The sequence below is a fragment of the Nyctibius grandis genome, chromosome 3 (assembly GCF_013368605.1).
Source record: "Nyctibius grandis isolate bNycGra1 chromosome 3, bNycGra1.pri, whole genome shotgun sequence".
NCBI classification, from domain to species: domain Eukaryota; kingdom Metazoa; phylum Chordata; class Aves; order Nyctibiiformes; family Nyctibiidae; genus Nyctibius; species Nyctibius grandis.
This window is the reverse complement of record NC_090660.1, coordinates 11,560,736-11,583,422: the sequence shown is the minus strand read 5'-3', so window position 1 is coordinate 11,583,422 and position 22,687 is coordinate 11,560,736. Positions and strand designations below refer to the sequence as shown.

At 40.1% G+C, this 22,687-nt stretch overlaps 1 protein-coding gene across 3 annotated transcripts in view; it reads right to left on the bottom strand.

Moving 5' to 3' along the window:
• The window catches only part of TBC1D7 (TBC1 domain family member 7), a 32,931-nt gene extending 16,116 nt beyond the window's left edge, over positions 1–16,815 (bottom strand). For 2 of the 3 annotated variants that reach the window (XR_011047824.1, XM_068396427.1), the window contains exons 1-7: positions 16,780–16,815; positions 14,820–15,019; positions 14,238–14,358; positions 13,435–13,515; positions 9,631–9,818; positions 7,068–7,205; positions 5,218–5,363 (exon numbers count right to left, since the gene is read on the bottom strand). Coding sequence is in view for 2 of the 3 variants with exons in the window: in XM_068396427.1 (XP_068252528.1) it covers positions 5,218–5,363; positions 7,068–7,205; positions 9,631–9,818; positions 13,435–13,515; positions 14,238–14,349 (665 nt within the window). In the remaining variant the exon portion in view is untranslated. Of the gene's footprint in view, positions 1–5,217; positions 5,364–7,067; positions 7,206–9,630; positions 9,819–13,434; positions 13,516–14,237; positions 14,359–14,819; positions 15,020–16,680; positions 16,751–16,779 lie in introns of those variants that run through there. The other variant, XM_068396428.1, reaches the window with a different exon arrangement.
• Between the last annotated feature and the right edge of the window lie 5,872 nt (positions 16,816–22,687).

Genomic DNA, 22,687 nt, shown 5'->3' with positions numbered 1-22,687 from the left:
TGATGTTGAAGTCAGGTCTAGAAGCTTTAATCAAGGCTATGAGAAAACTGAGATCACATTCCTGTTCCACACTGTACAGGTCATCCCTCTTTACTCCTAATACGTTCTCCTTCACAAATGCATCTGTTCAGAATCCAAGAACAGCTCCCCATGTGTTTCATGGGCACCAGAACTGCAATTCTGAATGACAATATAGAGAGTAGCAGACCTCAAAAACAGGAAAGAATTTTTAAAGTTCATATTAAAGCTCATGTTAATTCGAATACAAACTTACTAATCCTAATATAAAATACCCAGCCTTCTTTCATTATTTTGCTTCCAAGTCTCCTGACTTCAGTCTCCATAATTACGTTACAGTAGGTTACATTTCACGCTCAGAAAATACTCTAATGCTTTCCTGAGTTATTTAGTCTGATTCCAGAACAAATGTTTTAACAACAGCAAAACAGATGCAGTATCTAAATCACCAGTGTCTAACAAATTTTGGAAGAGGGTGCATAGTAAAGTGGATGAGATGTCAGCACTAACCAGATGGGTCTGCTGCAGTATTTTATCCACCAGCGACAGCAATAGGGCAATGACTGTGTGACACTATGATCAATAAACAGACCAGCAGTCAGCACCTTGGCTATACCAGCAGAGCCAGGAATAGCAACATAAACGGTGTCAGAAAATTGTTTACTTACCATGGAAAAAACCCACAGCAGTTTCAAGGAAATGCATATTTTGATGATTCTATTCTAATATAGCAGCCTTTATACATTGTATCTCTAATGATGATAACATAAGCATCCTACTTTCACTTGTTAAATAACGGTGAACACTTAAGATCAAGGATACTGTCAGAGACTGCAACTTTTTACCCATTTTTTGATACTCCTAGAGATGGGAAAACTCTAACAGAAATGTCATGCAACTGCGCCGACAACCTTACTCAGGAATGCTAAAAAAGAAATATACACTAAATTCATTATGGTTTTTGTATCTATCATCCTTTGTGAAATGTAACAGTAAATTAACCACAGAAGCACTCTCGTAGGTATTTCTTGAACAATGAAATAGTAGTAATAACCACAAGGAAAAATAAAAAGAAAGAGGATGCTATGAAGGTAAAGAGCATGCCAAGGATTATGCAAATGGAGCCATTTACTTTTCACTGAGCTTTTTCTGTAGACAAGACACGACTTACTCTGTGTGTGCGTGTGTGGGAAGGCACGGCATTCTCAAGGCAGTTTCTCAGGTTCCTCAACCACTACAGTGCAGTAGTGTACAAAAAGCATCACAGCATTGCCGCTCTCTCTTTTTCTGAAATATTATCCTTAATCTCACAGGTTTTCCCTCTAGGCTGCAGGGTAAGCATACCCAGCCTTATTCCCTGGTTCTGGTCCTCCAGTCATCCAGGTCAGAGATATTTAAAGAGAACCAATGCTTGCTCCTCTGCCTGCACTTCTGGGTGTCCTTCCAATGGTAACTGGGCATGGAGGGACACGACGAGGCTTGCACAGATCTCATCCTGATGTCACGTCATGATCCTGTGCCCATCTGTGTCCAGAGCTGGAAAGCAGCTCAATTACTTAGACAAAGGCAAACCAACTTAAGTTTCTCTATAGTAGTTGCCCACATGCACATTCTTATGTCCTCCCACTCCATAGTACATTTAAGGCATTTTCCGTATTTCTGTTGTTTCTACTAACAGATTACTTATATTTTTACAACTAGATGTAATTTATGCACGGCATGGAGATCACAGATGTAAAACTATAGAATCCATATACTAACACATGAGGTAGTGCCAGTTTGCAAGGCAGTCATAAGATATCAGAACTACCAAATACTTTGCCACAAACAAGTTACCAGAGGCTAATACCCTCACACCACCCCACCAGCTATTACAGTACTGCTACTGCCAAGTCTTCAGTGCACAATACAGACAACGTTAGTCAGGGGCATGATACGTGATTGGCAACATCAGGCCATAAAAAACACCTGGCTCATTCACAATTACATCTGCAAAGCTGCACTACTTCTGTTGTAGCTGGATCATCTGGGGTGACAGTGCTGGAATAAACTGGCAGCTGAAGTGCCATTTTGCCTGGAGAGCTGAAGCCACGAATGGGACACTAAGCTTTAACAGCAGGGCTCTCCAGCTGAGGGCCCACACAGCACCGTTTGAAAGCTCTCCATGCACGGGGCTTACTGAACAGATGACCAGATATGCTGCTGCAGAAATCGAGCAAATAGGGCCACGGTGAGTATAAAAACAAAGGTGTAATCCAGTTCTCTCCCTGTTTCAGAAACAAGCAAGCCCTTCTGTCCCTCTCAAGCCTGTGCTACAGGCTGGTTCATGTCCCAGGAAGCACCCTATCTACATTCCAGGTGGGATACAGAGCCCTGAGGATACAGTGCCTTCAAAGTGGCCGATCTGCTCCTCTCTCTTACTACTGTGGCATCTTTAAGAAGTTTGTTAAGAATCTTGTCACAAGACACGCAAAGACAAGCAAAGACACTGCATGTGCTCAAAGAAAAAGCTTCTACGTGAAACCTGTCTATATACATTTTCCAAGCCCATTTAAATTAAACTGATGCATAAAATTTTACCTATGGTATAACTAGGAGAAGTGTGCTATAAAACAGTATTTAAACTGAATGACAACGCGTGTCAGGAGTAAAGCTGGTATTATGCAACTTCATCTCACCATCATTGGATAAAAGTTCTGCATAGCATATAATCTTGTACACCTTAGAGAAAAAAAAAATGACATTTACATTTAACTGCTTGCCAAAGAAGACTACAATTTATAGAAAGGAAGCAAACTCTCTAAGAAATACAGTACTAAATCATAAGTTAAATCATAAAAGACAGCTCAGATCACCTCTCACTTGACAAAAAAGTAAGTAAAACTCACAGGAGAATTGGAGACCTGTTTTCAATTCTCAGCAGTTCCAACACTGCCATTTGGATACATTTCAGATAAGCATTCAGGCTTCTAGATTCTAATCCAAACTGAATCTCCAAGCATTAATTAAGTTCATCTGTCACATACTACCCATGAAGTATGTTATTTCCTTAGCAAACGTGGCCATTATGATTACAACTGAGTAATTCAGAAACCTAAACCGGTAAGAAAAAGTGCACTTTTACCATGTTCCCACAAGAACTGTTGGGAAAAGAGACTGCTGTGCCATCAGAAGTACCAACACTGAGATTTGATTTTACTCCAGAGTGGTATAAAAAGCCAATATTTTGACCTTTTCCATGAAAAAAAAAAAAAAAAGGTATTTAAAAAATTTCAGGTCATCAAAATATTCTATTTCAGTAAGGTAAAACAGTATATGAGAATGCTAAACAGTACAGTAACTAGATAAAATATTTTTTATAAATGAACTGATTCAAAATGATAGAAGTTTGAAACTAACGATTCTGACAAGATGAGATATGAAAATCAAAATTCTTCATCTAGATTTTTTCTTTTACACTACCAAGATAACACAGTTCCATAAAATGTTCAGTTTTCAACAGAAATTTTTTTAAAAACATGAATCTTCCAATAGCAAAACTGCTCTGATGCAAATTCCTCTTTCAGTTCTCGTTCTCAGCCATAAGACCTAGAAGCAAAATTAAATCACATAAGCTCTAAATAACAGTATCTCCTAGAAGACATGCAAAGAGGTTCCCAATGCAGTAGTTTGCAAAGGTTATTTCAGATCACAGAAGTCTACAGAAAAAAAGGCCTGAAGAGACTGGCAAGTCCCAGGTAAAGTAGTCACTTCCACTGACAAACTGCATTAAGTTTCACACAGAGACAGCACAATGAAACAAGGTCAATCATTATCTGCTGAAAGTAACCTACAAATGCAAATGTGAAATAGAGACACAGGCAAACCATAAGTGTTCAATTGCTTTTAAGGACGTAACAAACATTTTAATCATGCTTACATAATTTCTGCAGCCTTAAAAGTAGTAAAAGCTTTTAACCACTGCATCATGCACAACCACTACACAGAGGTGACTACTTCGGAGCCTTAGGGATGCTTGAAGAGAAGAACTTGCCATGTAACAATTACTGTGCTGCACACAGCACAACACTTACAGGTCTACCACCAATTCCTTCAGTTTTGGTTCAAAAAAATTGTTTTCTCAGACATATTCCTTGCCAGCAGTAGAACATACACAACCTCAAAGACTACTGTATCACAAGACTGGAGAGCATGATTTCTGATCCTATAGCTTGTTTCCTAAAACCCCGTTATTTTCATAAGGGCAAATAAAACATTTTTTAAAACAGCTGTTCCCCACTTCCCTTCATGAAATGTGAAGTCCCAAATAAGCAAGCAAGGCTGCATTCACTATTCAGATTATGACCAACTTTACTACCATAAAGTATTTGCTATAGAGCATTTTACAAAGCTCTCTCTTTCCACGCTAGGTTCCTATACTAGCCACTGAAGTCCTGGAGGTGCTGGAGTAAAACTTCCCCTGAACATTGTTACTTCTCAAAGTTCGAAGGTGGCTGAAAACAAAACCATTGTTTTCTTTGTGCCATCTCCTACTCAGCTATTAGCAACTCTTGTTCATGCAGAAAAGATACGCTTGTCCACATCTAGCTTGAATTTCCCACTCCTTGAGTTCTCAGACATCAGAAATGAAGAAATCGTACAAGCTTCATTTCAAAGGCCCCTTAGTGAAGTGCCATGCACAAGAATTTTTCCCTTTTAAAAGCTGGACAGCCTATTTCCAGCTGTAGAATCCTGATGCAATGCACTATTTCATTAACTTTGTAATACTCAACCAGCCCTAGTACTTTTTAAAATAAACATTTCCACAATCTTTTTCTTCTAATGATAATACAGTATTATAATCACTCCCTAAGCAAGGATTTTGGTTAAAAAGCCTAAAAACTGACTACCATTCAGCTATCATATCACTAAGAGGGGATTTGGAGTTTGAATTCCTAGGAGGAAGTGTCTAACAGAATCACTATATTATATATAAGCTGCTATATTTAACTCCATCATTTTAATTCAATGCGAGAAATGATTACACAGAGATTATCTTGCATCACTAACAAGTGGAATCAAATCCCATTTTATCATGTCCAAGTCAACAACGAAGTTAAATCCATAATCTTATAGATAAAGGAGAGCTCTTTGCCTGCTAGTGATGACAAAAAACTAAAATTACTATGTAATTACAAACAAAGAAAAAAGAGAACTTGCCTCTGTAAACTGGACTCAGGTAAACAGCCTGCAAAACACTTTTTAAACCAAAGATCGTAAGGGAGCTTGCTCATTGCAGCACATGCTTTCAGATGCATCAGGAGTCTGTTATCTTCGATGTTCAAATACTGCTCCAGCATTTTTGGCTGAGAAAGGAATTGGAAAATTGTAGATAATCCACGTCAGAGTACCCTCCATAGTTAACGCATACTGTAAAACAAGAAGTGCCTTAAAAATTAAAAAAAATCAAATAAAATAACATGTCAAAATAATGAACTTGCATTATCTTAACTAAAAACATGATGTTCCAAAATACAAGTGTTGCTGATTTTTGCAATTAGTTAATTAAGTACTTTATTAAACAAACAACCCCAGGTTCCTTAAATTGCTGACCACTAGCAAAACTTCCAAAATATGCAGTATTCCCTAATGCAAGGAGAGAGCTTAAAGCAAAGCAAAGATTAAACCTGCACTAACTACTGCTACCTTCACAACTAAAACTGAGTTTTGTTCACTTCAAAGCTTAGCACACATCAAAAAAAAAAAATCTACACACAATGCAGCAAAACCCAGAAAATCAATTCTGAGAGTAAATCTCTGTGCAATATATTAAAAGCAGGACATTGACTTCTTATTTGAAAGTCCAAAGTATTTAGAAAAGCCAACATAACAGCATAAGACAGAGATGAAAAATTATTCTCATTTTGTTTAAAACCTAATGTAACACGACATACATTTTCATAAATTCAGGAGTGCCTTTATGGTTTTTGTCATAATTAGGTAAACAACTAATGACTTTAGCTGTCAAAGGACAAAAACCACTTCCTTTGTCCATATTCTAACATCCAGAGTCTTGGTACAATGTTCATATTAAAACAAAACCTTAGGGAGGGAGACACTTGGCACTCCCCATGGAGTGAGAGCACATACCTTCTTCAAAAACGCTCCTCTGTCCTTCGAAAGGAACTACAGAAATTGGTATAATTTAATGTATCACTTCCAGCAATAGGAGGTAGGTTTAAAAAGTATTTCTTCGTTCCAAAAGAATAACAAAGGACACACATAATTTTCCGCAACGGATTTTCATTCAGTGATTGCTGGTGCACAGGTATTCAGATACTTTCATCTCAGTGGATACTGTTAACTAAAAGGTTTCTTATCTGCTATGGCTATTTGAAGAATTACAAAAGCTTTTGTATAATGAAACAAATTTTTATAAGTATGCATTTTCTCTACAATCAAATTTTAATTTTATAAACCAGTAAACAGAAATTCAAAATTAATATTCTATGAGAGCATTTGAATGATCAGTGCCAAAAGAACTCTATTCCACTTTTTATTATAACTTCATTTGCAACATACTGTTTTTCTGAAGACAAAGTACCCTGCTCCATTTACAAAGCAAAACAATTGTGCTTTGTCTATTATCCAAGGAGCAGTATACGGATGCCAGAGATGCAGCCTAAAAAGCAGCAGACGTCCATCAAGATGTTCTTAACTTTCTGACACCTTTAATTGTTTCAAATAAATTCTTAAGTGACCAATCTGTGAGAAATAAAATTCAACCAGACACAATGTAAGCTTTAGCTAACCTAAAAAGAAAATAAGATGTAGCTGAAAACCACCATGTAGCAAACAAAAGCAATTTCTAATGTTATGTTAGACAAAGTGTCCTACAGTACAGTACAATCACAATGCGAAAAGCACTCTTCCAATTTTCTCAAAAATGTTGGTGAAACAGAATCCAAGGGTGTCCGCTCTGACACTCCAGTTGTCTCCAAATATTAATGCTTTCCATCACTTCCTTTATAGCTCGCCTCACAAAAAAAAAAAAAGTATTTTTTCCTTACCAATTGTTGCAATGAGTCTTTGTGCTTGCTGTTCAGCTGATTCACAAAGCAACTCACAAGCCAATAGCATTCTATAGGATCCTCCACCATTTCCTCCATTGCTTTAGCAATAGCAAGAAACACTTCATCTTCGGGTTCCTGGAAAACAAAGACAAAAAAGTGAGCTACACAGAAGTACTGGACTATCTGATTTAAGTTATTCTTATATTCCTTTTCCCTGCTATCTGGGAAAACAAACTGGAATCAACATACACAAAGAGCTATTATAACATTCATAAATAAAACACTGGGCAGCAGCTGCATTGTGGCAACACATACCTATTAAAGCAGAACAAATGAGACTTGTCTTGCTTTTAAAACCAAAACATACAACAGGAGTTTGGAACAACTATGATTCAAAGTTCTCAAATGAGATATTACATCCTAACAAGATAACGGTAATCCTACTTCTATGGCCCACATTTTTATATGTAAAATATATCACGTATAAAATACATAAATGTGGGGCAGTATAAAAATGTGGGGCATAGAAGTAGGATTATCGCTACCTTGTCAGACAGTGATACCCAACTGCTGCAGAGCAGCAGAATTTTTCATCCTATTCCTTGCTAAGGGCCAAACAGGCCCCTCAAACACCTCTGTCATAGATGTTACAGTTACTGAAAAAAATATTGCAGCCATGAGCTGTGTGCCTACCTTCAACATACAGAATACCATTTGCTTTGACACAAACATCTTCCTAGAGACAAACAAATATCTTTTCCCGGTGACAAGTATCTTATTCCCCGCAATACCTGACCAGAAGCATGTGATGGGCACGCCATCATCTTTTCTCCAGAGCATAGACTTTACTAACGGAAGTATCAGCATGCCTAAAACACAGTAAATGGTATGACTGCACACAGTGTAGATGGAGGTGAGCTACCTCTAAACCAACGAGACCTCACGCCAACAGCCAGCTCAGGAAGTCTCTGAACTGGGAAGATGCACAAGGAAAGGCTCTATTTTTGCCCTATTTCTTACAGTCTTCCTTACGCAGGCAGTACTGACTACATCAGGAGGCAGGGTAACAAGCCAGGTATGTATCCACAGTCTGATCTACTGTAACCATCAGTGGCAGTAAGCTCTAGCATCACAGGCTTTTGCACAGATTACAACTCATGCAAAACACATGGATAGTCTAAATACTACCAGGATATGCCTCTGGCTGCACTGACTGCTGCAATACACACATATCCCTACTTAAACTCTCTGCTTTCACACCTGCTTTCAGATGCACAAAACATACCAATCACAGAAGTCTGCTACATGCCTCAAACATTTCAAAACACTTAGACCAATCCAACCTCACCTTCATACTCCCTCTGCCTCCACAACAGAACATGTGCATTACTATCAAGCAGTAACCTCTTATAAGCTTAAGGGACAGTGACTCCACTGAAAAGAGGCTGGCATAAAAAGAGAACAAATGCTTTCTGCAGCAAAACAAACACAAGTTACAGGACTAATAACTGTGGATCTGCTAAACACCACCTCTATTAACCACCATCACAGTACTGAGAGCAGCTAGCGCTCTGGGATGCCCTGACAAAACACTTGCTCAGAAAGTGATACTGCTCTAGAAGGGATGAATTTTCAGCCCACTGGGTCATATGCCAAGATCAAGGAAATTTCTCTATCGGAAACTTGCAGGGTAGGATGGCCACGTTCCTAGGCAATGGTAAGGGCACAAAAACATTCTCCCTCTTCTGACAAGAGAATGCTGCATACAATCCTCCAGTCCAAAATATTACTGGATTTTCCATGTTAACTTTTTTTTTTAAATTTTCAACTTTTTTTAAGTTCTGATGTCAAATTTTGTTATTACAGATAAAAAAATAACAAAGTAAGCTGGGCTACAGTGAACATGGATAAATTAACCTTAAATACAGGATAAAATCCACTTCAGAAAGTCCCATGGCTCCTTTCAACACCTCCTCTTTCACAGAGGCTTATACGTAAGATCCATGCATTGTTTTTATCATCACACTATAGATTTAGCATCAAAACAGACTCGTTTACCCGTATGTGAGTTCACTGTAAACTACAGAGTACATGCATTAGCTGACAGAAGCCTGGATCAGTTCTGATTAACAGAAAAAGGAGGTCAGTACATTAAAGTCTAGATTTAAAAACAAATAATTTAAAAATACGATGCAATTTGCAAGAAATTGCTGCTTGTACTGGCTCCGAATTCTCCTTGTTCCAGGATGATGTCATTTTGATTTCAGTGCTATAAAGAAACTAAAGTGTACTACAGTATAAAAGGCATGAAGGCTAGCAGGCAAAATATACAAAAGAGATTTTAAGGCATAAAATCTTACATAAGTACTTAGGAGAAGAAAAAGAAAAAAAGCACTTTGACTAAACTCCCTTATTTTATACCAGCACTTCTGTTTTCCATTCACCTTACTTTGCCTATCTGTGCATTTTTGGGGCTACTTGCAGTTCAGTTTCTCACAGGTTTATAGTTTGAAGTTAAATAAAATACTGTATTTAAAAGACTGTTAAAATGACAACTGACCAATGGAAAAGCCAAGTTTCGAGGCAATTTTCCCGATTCCAGTTGATGTATGCGGAGGAAAACATCTACCTGTGGGGTAGAATCACTAATAAAACGAATTACACAAAGAGCGTGATGTATATCCCAGTACTGCTCCTTCCGGTACTTCATCACCAAAGCATGAGATTCATGGTGAGGAGGAATAATTCCTAAAAAAATATAAACACAGAAAAAGAAGATCAGCGACTGCAAAGACAACAGCACCCAAATTCCCCTTCCAAGCAATCTGCCTAAATTCAATTCCTACTACAACTCCAGCCTACAGAAATGTAGGACCTGGCACTGCAGGTTTATAAACTCGGTCAAAGAATACAGGGAGAAAATTCTATAAAACTGGAAGTCAGTGGACCATCAAAGCACTTTAGCATCAGATTTATAAAAACAAATTTCATGTGTTAACTGAGCATGGGCAAAATCTAGCCTTAGACTATTGTTTCTCAAGGTCTTCTACAAGATTTTCAGCAAATGAATGCTAACTCTTTTGTACACCACATCAGTATGCTGATAAGAAATGTCGTTGTTGGAACAGATGGAAAATAATTTAATTGGTTTACTCTCTCTCTCCAACAAGCTTTCTTTATTTTTAAATTGTGAATCTTACTTGTTAGTTATTTATACCTACCTGTAATTTTTAATACAGTACTAGTTACATATTCACACCCAGCTTCCATTTATTTTGAAAACAGTGGATGCAGAATGATTTTTATATACATTAGCTGTTCATGTTCTCAAACTCTACACTAAGATGAATAGAGAATATATACATGCAATTAACTAATGCAATGATACTGCACATTCCAGTATTATTTAATTTACTGTTAGATCTCTCCCAGAAAATTATTTACTCACTGTATTATAGAGATTAATCCTCTCTAAAACAACATTCAGAAGCACAATCAATCACAACGGTTGAATCAGTTACAGATTAAAACTTAAGAATACCACCCAAATACTTTGTGAGGGAATGTTTTTTACTTTCTTATTAGCAAAACACAAATATTTTTTCTAGTTTCCTAGGAGGAAAAATAAAAAAGGAAAAAAAGTATCTAAGTAGAGAGGCAGAGAAAATTAAACTGAAGAGATGCTCAACACTTCGCTTGATTCTTCCCCTCTCTCAAGACTCAATCTTGCCAGGCACTGATGTTCACAGCAAAACTGTTACAGGTTTCAACAGAAATATGATCTTACATACACCAAAGCAAAAAAATGCCACTTCCGTATCACTAGTGGAGCAGAGTTTTTCCCATTGTAAAAACCTACTCCTGCTTTTATCTCTCCTTGAAAGAAAAAATATTCCTGCCAAGTGTTAAACCATGAAATGGCTGAGTTTTAGTAACAAGCATAACAGACAGAAAATTATCTTTTATTTTCCAACTGCAAACTTGTCTGCATTTCAAAAGCTGGGACAAAGCAAGACATTTTTCATGTTATGCAAAAACAGAGTCAACATCATGATTTCTTATGTACATACTGCCAACTGCTTTCCTCAAATACAGGAGACTACCTTAGGCAGACAGAAAAGAAGCTTAAACAACACAGGAATGTCTAAAACCCATCATGAGTCATACTTGAACAGGAAGTTAACAGAGACAGCACTGACATACTGTGTAACCTGGGACAGCGTCGAGCCTTGCTATGTGTCCGAGATAATTTTGCTGAGAGGATAGCATCCCTTTTGTTAAACTACTAACAGTATTTAGAGGAGATGTAACACCTCCTGTCAGAAATGGACTGGGCTGTTGCTCCAATCATTTAGGGAGAGATATTTTGCACTGCCATTCTGAATTCTAGCTTTTCTAACGAGTGTTAACACTGAGATGCAGCTAAAGAAAAGCCCTTCTACCTCCATTCACCCAAGGAATATACAGAATGACAGAATGTGTACTTGAAATAAATCGTTCTGAGATTAAAATACAAAATCCTTTTAAAAATTTATGTAATTTTCCTTACAGTTAACTCAGAAGGTGTTTTGTGTTACCGTATGATTCACAAATCATCCAATCTAAACCAGTCAAACATACACCACTGGCTCTGCAGTGAGCTATATGTTTGCCAAGAGACTGAGTTTTGTTATTACAATTTTGGCTGAAGGATCTTGTACTAAGTCACTTGTCCAAACCTCCTACACTATATTTCTTACTACTAATATTTAAAAGGATGCTGACTACTTCACTAGGGCCCAGGGTCCAAGAACTTTTTTCATCCTAAAATTAGTACTCTAACAGCAGAGACTTTTATCAAGTAGGGTTGCTCTGCTAGTTCAATGGTCAATGCCAAGAACTTCAAGTTTTATAACTAGATCTTGCACCTTCTGCGCACCATTCATTTGCTACCTCTCCCAAGAAAAAGGCTTACAAATCCAATAATGAGTAATACGAAGCCACAATTTTTAAATTTTAGAAAATCGGAGGGAAAAAAAAGAAGAAAGAAAATGAAAAGATTGATTAAAACTCAGCTAAAATTTTCTAATACATTATTTCAAACTCCAGACACTGTAGCGGAACCTGGAGACCAAGAAGGGAAACAGAAGGCATTTACTTGAACTTTGTTCAAGATCATGGCACAGCCTAAGATAAACAAACATCCTAAAACAGAGAAAAACTGTTTTGTAAAGTACTCAGTCTGACGTAGGAGTCACCAATCTTCCTGACTCTCAATTACATGCCAAAATCGTCATATAAGATACATATGGGATCTGTATCACATATGCTGGAGAGCCAAAGAACAAAGTAGGATAGTTCACAGGCACCACAAGACAGCAGCTTCCAAGCCAACCTGCAGACTGATGCTGCTGGTCTCTCCCTGATAAAACAACGTTTCGGATCTCAGCACCCTTCCTGCCAGCACAGCCCTCATAACACAAGACTGAGCATGGGAGCCACACTCAAGCTTTTCAAAAGTGGCACACCGCTCCACCACCAACAGTACGGTAAATCACATTTCTCTTCCAAAGATTCTATCAGACGATGTACCTTCACACTCAATCTGACAGCGTTTCTCTACGCACAGCACATCTAAGGTAAACTCTCCAGATATCTTGTAAGGGTCAGAACTCCTGGATCTGCCACAACCCCTCCTGTTTCCAAGTGACAAGACCTCACATCTAGTAAACCCCACACACTTGACCAGTTACTGCAAAGTCATTAGTACTTTTGAATTAGTCATCTGACTAACACACTTCAAGGAAAATAGAATCTATTTATGGATTTTTTAAATGGTTTCTGGGGATACCATGATCTGTCTCTGGGCTCATAACTTCTTCAATGGCAAATACCATTTAAAGTCAGAAGAAAAACCAGAAGAAACCAAGATTTTATAGAAGACAAAGCTTCTCTTTAGAATAAACATCCATGGCATACCTTGCCCTTTTTTTTAAGTTTAATCACAGCTTTACTTCAACTTAATTGTCTGTTATCTTAGGAACAGAACTGAATATCTCATCAGGTATCAGTGACATTATAATCCACCTTTCAAATTCACTTTATAAATTTACTTGGATAGTGTTACAAAGTTAAATACAGAAATACACTCTTCTAGGTACACTTCAGCAAAAGTTCTCAAAAACTATGCACGGAATATTGTTTTATAATTGCCATTGTGCATTCTAGGTGGATAAAAAATAGGCTAAATATGCATCAGTAGGCAAAGTAGTACAGAATAATCCATGTCATTAACTCTGTAAAGAAAAAAAAAAAAAAAAACACAAAAAATACACCTTCCTACACACTCATTTCTACAGAGGGCCGCAGATGTTATGTTTCATACCTAAAAGCACCTTCCACACCAGTATACGATACATGGATGGGAGAGGAAACCTTTGACTAAATGTGCAAAGCTTCTCAATATCTGTAGAGAAACAAAGAGGAAAAAAATGAAGGTAAATTAAAATATAATTACCAATAGGTTTGAGTCTCTGATCTACCTAAGTATGATAAACCCTTAGCTGCAGATCAAAATCCCCACTTTCATCACATATTATCAACAAATGCTTTCACCGCTTCAACAACAGAATGTGCCCCATAAACTGCAACAATTTTGAAAAATATATACTTTGGCTTGATTTACAATAAAACTACCCTAGGTTTCACCAGAAAGAAACTGTACCATTTTTATAGACATTTTGTAAATTGCATTGCTATGTCAAAACAATTAAGGGCTTTGTTAAAGTGACAACATTTATCCTTCTCTTCTGTTAGAGACATGGCACTCCTCAGGGACCAACAGCAACAACAAAATCTTCATTGTTTTGAGGTTAGATGGAATTAACTGCACGAGATGATATATTTGCAGATGAAAATTGTTTTCATTAAAAAACTTTTCATTTCTTGGGCACAGAGAATGACAGAAAGAAAAAAAGAAACAAGCAAGCAGACAAATCTTTAATAGTTTTTAAAAATCAGATTTTCAAATCTTTGAAACTCAAAGGACTGCTTGTAATAACTGAGAAATTAGTGGTAAAAGATGGAAAACTTAAATGAGTACTAAGCAAAGCAGCTAAACATTTTCTATCATTCCCTCCCCAGCCCCAAATCACCAAAGTAATAGAGGAAACAGTGAAATCAACTTGCCCAACCGGTCATCTTTTAACAGAATTTCCAGTGACTTCTTTTCTTCAACGCCACGAAACCCCACTTTTTCATAATACACTGAGCGAAAGTTTCTCTGAGAGTCGTCAGCCATGATCGAATCCTTTTGAAGAAACAGTAATTCCCCTTAAGAGTTACAAGACTACATTCCTATTGCATTAAAGTCAAGGACTTTTACACACTGATAAAAGTTGACAGCCTACGTCTCTATAGTATTAATAAATCCTACAGAATACGAAAATCTTCCAAGATTTTTTCATCACATGCTAACACAGACAATGATGAAAATAATTAGATCTAAACAAGGTCTAAAGATGTCTAATTTCAAAATGAAATACAGGGAATTTTTAAAAATTTCTCATTCCTGTAGTAAATTATACTACTTTTCAAAAAGTTTAAAAAAACACATGCTGGAGATACATTTAAGCCTTTTATGTGATATCACATAATTCAAAACCAATATAAAAAAATACAGGTAAGAGTCTGACAAAATTTTGGTTGCAGAAACCCTAATCGAGTACAACTGTTACCCACATAAGCAAAATCATCAGGTTTCATACTCACCAGAAAAGGCAACCAGGAGCAAGGGCAAGCCAACGTTGGCCTCAGTAGCACAGAGATGACAGCAAAGAGTAAGGCTAGGTATGTACGTTTGTTCTTAAGTTGCAGATTTGAATTCAAGGTTCATGTTGTTATCAGGTGCTGCAACAGCCAAAGTCTTGAGCTTGTCATTCCAGTACTACAAAGAAATAAATGTCTCATCCCTATAGCAGAAACAATGGTAAATTGCAGTGAGTACTCCGTGTTTCATAATAAATGTAATCAACATTTCAATTCAGTTCAGACTCTTAAATATCAGTTCTCTCTCCTTTGCAGGCTTGCAACTACGAGAAAGTTCTTTTGTACCTCAAAAGGACTAAAAACAAACATAACTTTTAAGACCAGTGACAGCAGCAAAATTTGGAGAAAAATAATTTGTTTTGAGTGAGGAGCAATGGGTGAATCATGCATTGAAAAGTCCTTCTAGTTAAATAACTCTTCTCCTTGCTGGGCCAAAGCACAGATCAGGAGAAAAGCATTTGCAGATATAAACAAAGGCCGCAATTTTGCAAAGAATGCACATATTTAGTTTAAATTTGTACAACTACTAAGCCCATTTGCGTTTCAGATTAAGTCCATTTTTAGCGCTTTGCAGGATCAGGGCCAAGATCAGCCAGGAAAATATAAAGCAGCAAAGGACTGAATTAATGCTTTCTGAGCTCAGTCAACTACTACCTCAAAACCAGAGGAAAAAAAATTATATTACTTGCAAGACCTTCCAGTTGTGCCCTATCCTTATGAAAACAGCTGTGATGATAATTATATATTGTGCATTTTAGGATCCAGTTATCGGAGTGTTTACTACTTACATTGCAGCCGTGTCTAAAAGCAGACTTATGATGCTATGGACATTCAAGTATATTTAAAATATTTTTTTTTGTAATCTGAATTTAATATGTGCGATTTAGAAAACATTAAGCCCATATCACCTGTGGAAAGCTGACAGTAGAGTCACAGAACAGAAACAATAAATATAATTTTAAAAATAATATCATGATCTGTAAGAAAGGAATGCTATTTTAATAATTTTGAACTGTCACTATACCAGCAGTGCATTTGATTTACTCAGTGGAAAAAAAGGAGGAACACTGTTTCCTCCCTCCTTCCAAATTTAGGATATGTATTTTCATGTTAGGCAAACAACCAGCGTTCCAATCTTTACATGTGTTGTTGATAAACTGAAAAAAGGAAGGGGGAAAATAAATCCCCCGTCAGCTCACTGGAAGTGTTGTGTATAAAGAGTACAACTAACTCAGCCTGTCTTCAACGATTCATGCATTTCTGGCCTCACCACCACTTTCCATCACATTGCTAGATTTCACGCCAGGTGACTTTAACAGCAGCAACGCTCTGTAAGTACTTAGTGAAGGGCCAGACACGGCGCCAGCACACTCGGGCCCGGGGGCCGCAGGCTCTCCCTCGCACGGCCCGAGCCCTCAGGCCGAGCGGCACCGCGGGCACGGCCGCAGGGCAGCCACCGCCCTCCCGGACACCCCTCCGGGCCTTTGGGGCTGCGATCCCCGCTCTTTGTCCCAGTCCCCAAGGAAAACACGGCTACGCTTGGGCACAGGATCACGCACACCCCGGAAGCCAAACCGCAAGCTGAGGGCCATCCCCCGCCCCCTACACACGGATCCCCCTCCAGTGGGCAAGGCGGGGCACAGGCATCCTGACACCCTTCGTCTCCATCGGAACCCCCGCGAGGGGCGGCGGAACGGGCCGGGGGCTTGCGGGGGGCCAGCGGCGGAGAGACACCGGGCAGGGGGGCCGTGTCACCCACCACCCCGGGGCAGAGCCTCCCGGGAGCTAGGGCGACCGCGAGGACCTGGAGAGGAGCTCGGGAAAGGGGATGAGAGCCGGGCCGGTAACAGACACCCCCCTCCCCGCCAGCACCGGGACCCCACCGCTGGCCCCCAGCACCTACGGCAGGCGGACGCGGCCCTACGTCGCGGGCGGGGCGGGGCGGGGCGGAGCGCGGCTCGGGCGCATGCGCAGGCCCCGCCCCGGCGGCGCTGGCGTGTGGGCCTCACACAGCGCTCCGTGCCCCCCGCCCAAGGGTAGGGCTACGTGCTCAACGCCGCGGCGGGCGGCTGCCCCTCACGGGCGCGTAGGGTGGTGCCGGCGGTGCCGCTGCCGCCTCTCGGGCTTCCCCGGGCTGTCACACAGGGCGGTTGTTCTACCCCCGCACCCCTTAGGTGAAGCCGGCTGCCCCTCAGCTCTCAGAGCTGGCTCCCCCCGCTTGCTCTTCCCCGTGTTTCACGGGGCAGCTTCGGGTACGGTCAGGGCCGAAGGTGCATCGCTCATCCGCCTGTCTCAAGGCCGCACCGGAGGTCTGGGCGTTGTGGCGGAGCAGCTGTGCCCAGCATGGAGTTACACAGAGCAGCGATCCGCAAAGCGCAGTGCTGCGCGAGACCCAGCACTAATGCTTGTCGATAAGGGAAAAGAACTGATGCAGAGGCCGTGAAGAATAGCAAAGAATGACACACCTGGCACTCGCTCCAATAATTAATTATATTAATATTATATTAATTATTGGAGCGAGTCTAGAGGAGGGCCACGAAGATGATTAGAGGGCTGGAGCACCTCTGCTATGAAGAAAGGCTGAGAGAGTTGGGGCTGTTCAGCCTGGAGAAGAGAAGGCTCTGGGGAGACCTCATAGCAGCCTTCCAGTACCTGAAGGGGGCCTACAGGAAAGCTGGAGAGGGACTTTTTACAAGGGCAAGTAGTGACAGGACGAGGGGTAACGGTTTTAAACTGAAAGAGGGGAGATTTAGATTAGATGTTAGGAAGAAATTCTTTCCTGTGAGGGTGGTGAGACACTGGCACAGGTTGCCCAGAGAGGTTGTGGCTGCCCCCTCCCTGGCAGTGTTTAAGGCCAGGTTGGATGTGGCTTTGAGCAACCTGGTCTAGTGGAAGGTGTCCCTGCCTGTGGCAGGGGCGTTGGAACTAGATTATCTTTAAGGTCCCTTCCAACCCAAACCATTCTGTGATCCTATGATTATGGCCCATCCACTGTGACAGCTAGGGATGCTTTATTTAAAATAATCTTTATGAAGCTAAGTGCGTTTTCCAAAAACAAGATTTACTCCAGCACTCGTGAGCAAAGTATTTGATGCTAAAACTCCCACCCCTCAAAATAGATAAAGGACCTAGATCTCACTGTTGGAAGCCAACACTCAAAAATCAACCTGTGCTGCCAAAACCATGGGATGTCAAACTAATAATGTGGTTTTATTTGGGTTTGGGTTTTTTTTGTAGTTGGTGGTGATGATTTTCTTCGGATCTTTGAGATCTTGCCAGCCTTTAACTGCACAATTGCAAGGACTGGGCAGCTGCTTTTAATAGGAGCTGAGTTTTCAGCTCATGGTCCCTTTCCAGGAGCAGAAACTTGAACAAGACCATCGACCACCTGAGTTAGCAACACCGACATTTTGAAATACTAGAGCCCTCCAAGACAGCTTCCTACGTTGAGTGGCCTGTTTTCAAATGCACAGAACACCCCATTATTTTAATCTTGTCCAATGCTTTTGAAATGGCGAGGGGAAGGCACGCTGTTGCAGAATGGACGCCGCGCTTTTGTTGAGCCCAGTTCACCCAAGAGTGTTTTTGTCGAGTCAGTGCAAGGCCTTGCAAGTATGTTCCTTGAAGGAGTCCTGTCCAGCAGCAGGTGGCAGGCTGGGGCTGTGTTTTGCAATTTGTGGCTGCTTCCCCTCAAATACCGCTTTTCTCGATAGATGGCACTTGTCTCTGGATGAGATCTGGTTGGTGCTGTTGGGAGCTAACCAGTATCACAAGGTTCAGAAAACAGCTGCTGAAATTAAAGCAAATCTCTATCATTTTTAATTGTGAAAATCAATCCATTCTCTGTCATTTTTAATTATTAATTTTTGGCCTTGTCAAGATGTATTACATAGCTATTGCGGTGCTCTAAAAAAGGCTGAAGCTAGCACAATTTATTTTAGTGCTAATTTTTTGTACAGCAGATACAGAAATACTTTAAGCAGTTGATCTATCAGACACTGTGCTATGGATTTGCATTATATTAATGTTAATAATTAATGGCATTGCTAAAAGTTCCTAATCAAAATTAGGATCTGAAAGATTTAGCTGCATAAATATATAGCACAAAAATAATACCTGCCCTGAAAAACAATCAAATTAATGCTCTCCCCCTAGTAAAGTTTCTAAACCCCACGTATCGAAAGCTGCTTAATCATGTTACTTACATGCACAGATTTTCTTAATGGTGTCTGTAAACAGTTTCTAACATACAGATAATAGGTTATAGTGGGATCCCATCCGAAGTCAGTTGTAAATATGACTACCAGCATTATATTTAGGTCAGTGGGAAATGAATTAAAGAATTTAATTTGAGACTTTTCAAACTGAAAATGAAATTAAAAGCATAGGTTGAGCATGAACTGCTAATGACTGCAAAGATTATTATGTGGTGACACATACACAGTGAAACAAAGGTGGCTAACCTACTTTTTTAGAAAGATAGCCATGCACAGAGTTGGACTTTCTTACTTTAACAGCCTTATTTCTTTTTAACTGCCCTTTTACATCCACCTGCACTGAAAATGGCTAAATGACTCTGTATGCTGCAAATCGGTGTTGCAAAGCACACAGGTGACTCATTACTTAAATATTTCATTTAAGAAATTTTACATTTTCATAAAGCAAATAACAACCTTGTTTTCCTTTGCCTAGGACATAAAGTATCTTCATTCCTATTGATGGAATCTCTTTGTTGCTACTGTAAATGAAAGCAGAATTTCATCATGAATGGCTGCAGGTGTCAATCAGCCAAGTGGAGGACTGTGTTTGTAATAAAATTGATTGATTAATACATCATTAATCAATAATACCTTCCTAGGCATCTCTCCAAACCATGATAACCTAAAAATCGAATTTTTTAAACTGCAATAAGATCAGAAAAGATAGCACACATAAAAGGGAAACAGGTTTGGAATTGGCTTGGGATTACCTCAGATAGCAGAGCCAAACTAATTAGTACCCTGCTAGCATACTGCAGCTCTCATTTTTATCTGTGACTTTGAGTATTACTGTGTTTGTATTTTGTAGTGATATGTTTATATTGCACAAGTGAATTACTCACTGACATACAAAGACACATGAGAAGGAAGCCAAACAGGCATTGCTAATGTTTTTTTTTTCAAAATATGAACTGCATTGTGTCCACGGTTCTTCATGAAAAGCAATGCTTTTGCTATTACAGCTGGAATAATTTTACAGAAGCGATGTGCTGCTGAATATTACAGCTCTTGGGAAGTCTTTTGGGTTTTGGTCTCTAATGTATGACTGATCTATCAGTGGAATTACAGATGATTATCAGAAGCACACCTTGTTAGGTGAATTTATCAGAAGATGAAAATACAAAGCAATAGAATGTCCATTTTACACAGCATGGAGGCCCATATTTGCGTGGCATTATAACACATGTTGTAACACACAAGAAATACGTGCAGTTTTCAGGTGGATTTTATTTGCTCTGAACCAACTGAAGATGCACTTTCTTTTTTTCTTAAAGACGCTTGTCTGATAGTATCTTCACAATGTATCAAAACCAGTGTATACTTTCAGCCTGCTAATGCCCCTTGTTCCTATCACAATAGGAAATGATTGATGTTCAGGCAAGGACTTACAAATTTGGTCATTTCAGCTTTTCCAAGATACCATCTCCTGTTTCTTCAGAAGCATGAATACTCGCAGATGGCGAGTAGGGCTGTGTTAATGGAAAGGACAATTTACTTACACATTCACATAACCTTTTCATTATGAACATCAGCAGATCTAGAAAAGCTTGGCCCCATTTCCTGGCCAAAACAGCATCACTCTGCTGTTTACGTTCTACCTGAGAGAAGAATGCAAATGTTGGAGCTATAAATGTTCACAACTTAATCCCTTGTTGAAGTAAGGTGGGGAAAAAATAACACTCTAGGGTAATAAAAATATCATAAAACTGTTTGGCAGCAAAAGGGAATTCAGCCTTTCATTTTAGCATGACAGCACAACAGGCAGGTCTGTCTCCAAGCAGACCAAACAATGTCTCTGTAATCATGAATACGAATCCCCAAATGACAGCAAGGAAAAGGCTCGTGGGGCTGAAAACAGTATAAAGAGCGTCTGAATTTGGAAAGCCGAGTTCAGATGTGTCCTACTTCTCTGTTTTCTTTTCCTGCTAAACAATGAGAGCGCTTCAGGGGTGATGTGCTTTTGTCTGCAGAGATACACAGAAACTGCAAGACAATTACGAAAAAAATCATAGAATGGTTTGGGTTGGACGGGACCTTAAAGATCACCTAGTTCCAACCCCCCTGCCATGGGCAGGGACACCTTCCACTAGACCAGGTTACTCAAAGCCACATCCAACCTGGCCTTGAACACTGCCAGGGAGGGGGCAGCCACAGCTTCTCTGGGCAACCCGGTCCAGTGTCTCACCACCCTCACAGGAAAGAATTTCTTCCTAATATCTAATCTAAATCTCCCCTCTTTCAGTTTAAAACCGTTACCCCTCATCCTATCGCTACATCACCTTGTAAAAAGTCCCTCTCCAGCTTTCCTGTAGGCCCCCTTCAGGTACTGGAAGGCTGCTATGAGGTCTCCCCAGAGCCTTCTCTTCTCCAGGCTGAACAGCCCCAACTCTCTCAGCCTGTCTTCATAGGAGAGGTGCTCCAGCCCTCTGATCATCTTTGTGGTCCTCCTCTGGACTTGCTCCAACCAGTCCATGTCCTTCTTATGTTGGGGCCCCAGAAACACAGTACTCCAGGTGGGGTCTCACGAGAGCGGGAGTAGAGGGGCAGAATCACCTTCCTTGACCTGCTGGCCACGCTGCTTTTGATGCAGCCCAGGATACGGTTGGCCTTCTGGGCTGTGAGCGCACATTGCTGGGTCATGTTGAGCTTCTCAACAGCCATCACCCCCAAGTCCTTCTCCTCAGGGCTGCTCTCAATCCATTCTCTGCCCAGCCTGTTTTTGTGCTTGGGATTGCCCCGACCCACATGCAGGACCTTGCACTTGGCCTTGTTGAACTTCATGTGGTTCGCACAGGCCCAGCTCTCAAGCCTGTCAAGGTCCCTCTGGATGGCATCCCTTCCCTCCAGCGTGTTGACCGCACCACACAGCTTGGTGTCGTTGGCAAACTTGCTGAGGGCACACTTAATCCCACTGTCCATGTTGCTGAGAAAGATGTTAAACTGCACCGGTCCCATTACTGACCCCTGAGGAACGCCACTCGTCACTGGTCTCCACTTGGACATCGAGCTGTTGACCACAACACTTTGAGTGCAACCATCCAGCCAATTCCTTATCCACTGAGTGGTCCATCCATCAAGTCCGTCTCTCCAATTTAGAGACAAGGATGTTGTGCAGGACAGTGTCAAATGCTTTGCACAAGTTCAGCTAGATGACATCTGTCGCTCTTCCCTTATCCACCAACACTGTAACCCCATTGTAGAAGGCCACCAAATTTGTCAGGCATGATTTGCCCTTAGTGAAACCATGTTGGCTGTCACAAATCACCTCCTTATTGTTAAAAATAACAAATTGCAGTTGCTTGCTCCAAATATAAAGGAAATAGGATTTGTTTTAAGATTATGCTAGTGATTTTTTTAGGATAATGTCTTCTGGATTCTAGTCATAACTTCGTTTTGTTGCTTGACCTCTGATATCAACTGTGTCTGCCCTAATTATTCTTCTACCAATCTGATTAGTAGCTGTGTTAAGGATAAGACTGATGTTTTTTTGTCTGAAAAAGGCTTGTGAGTTTTTAAATAGCACTAAAACCATGCTTTGGGCTGTCAGTGAGC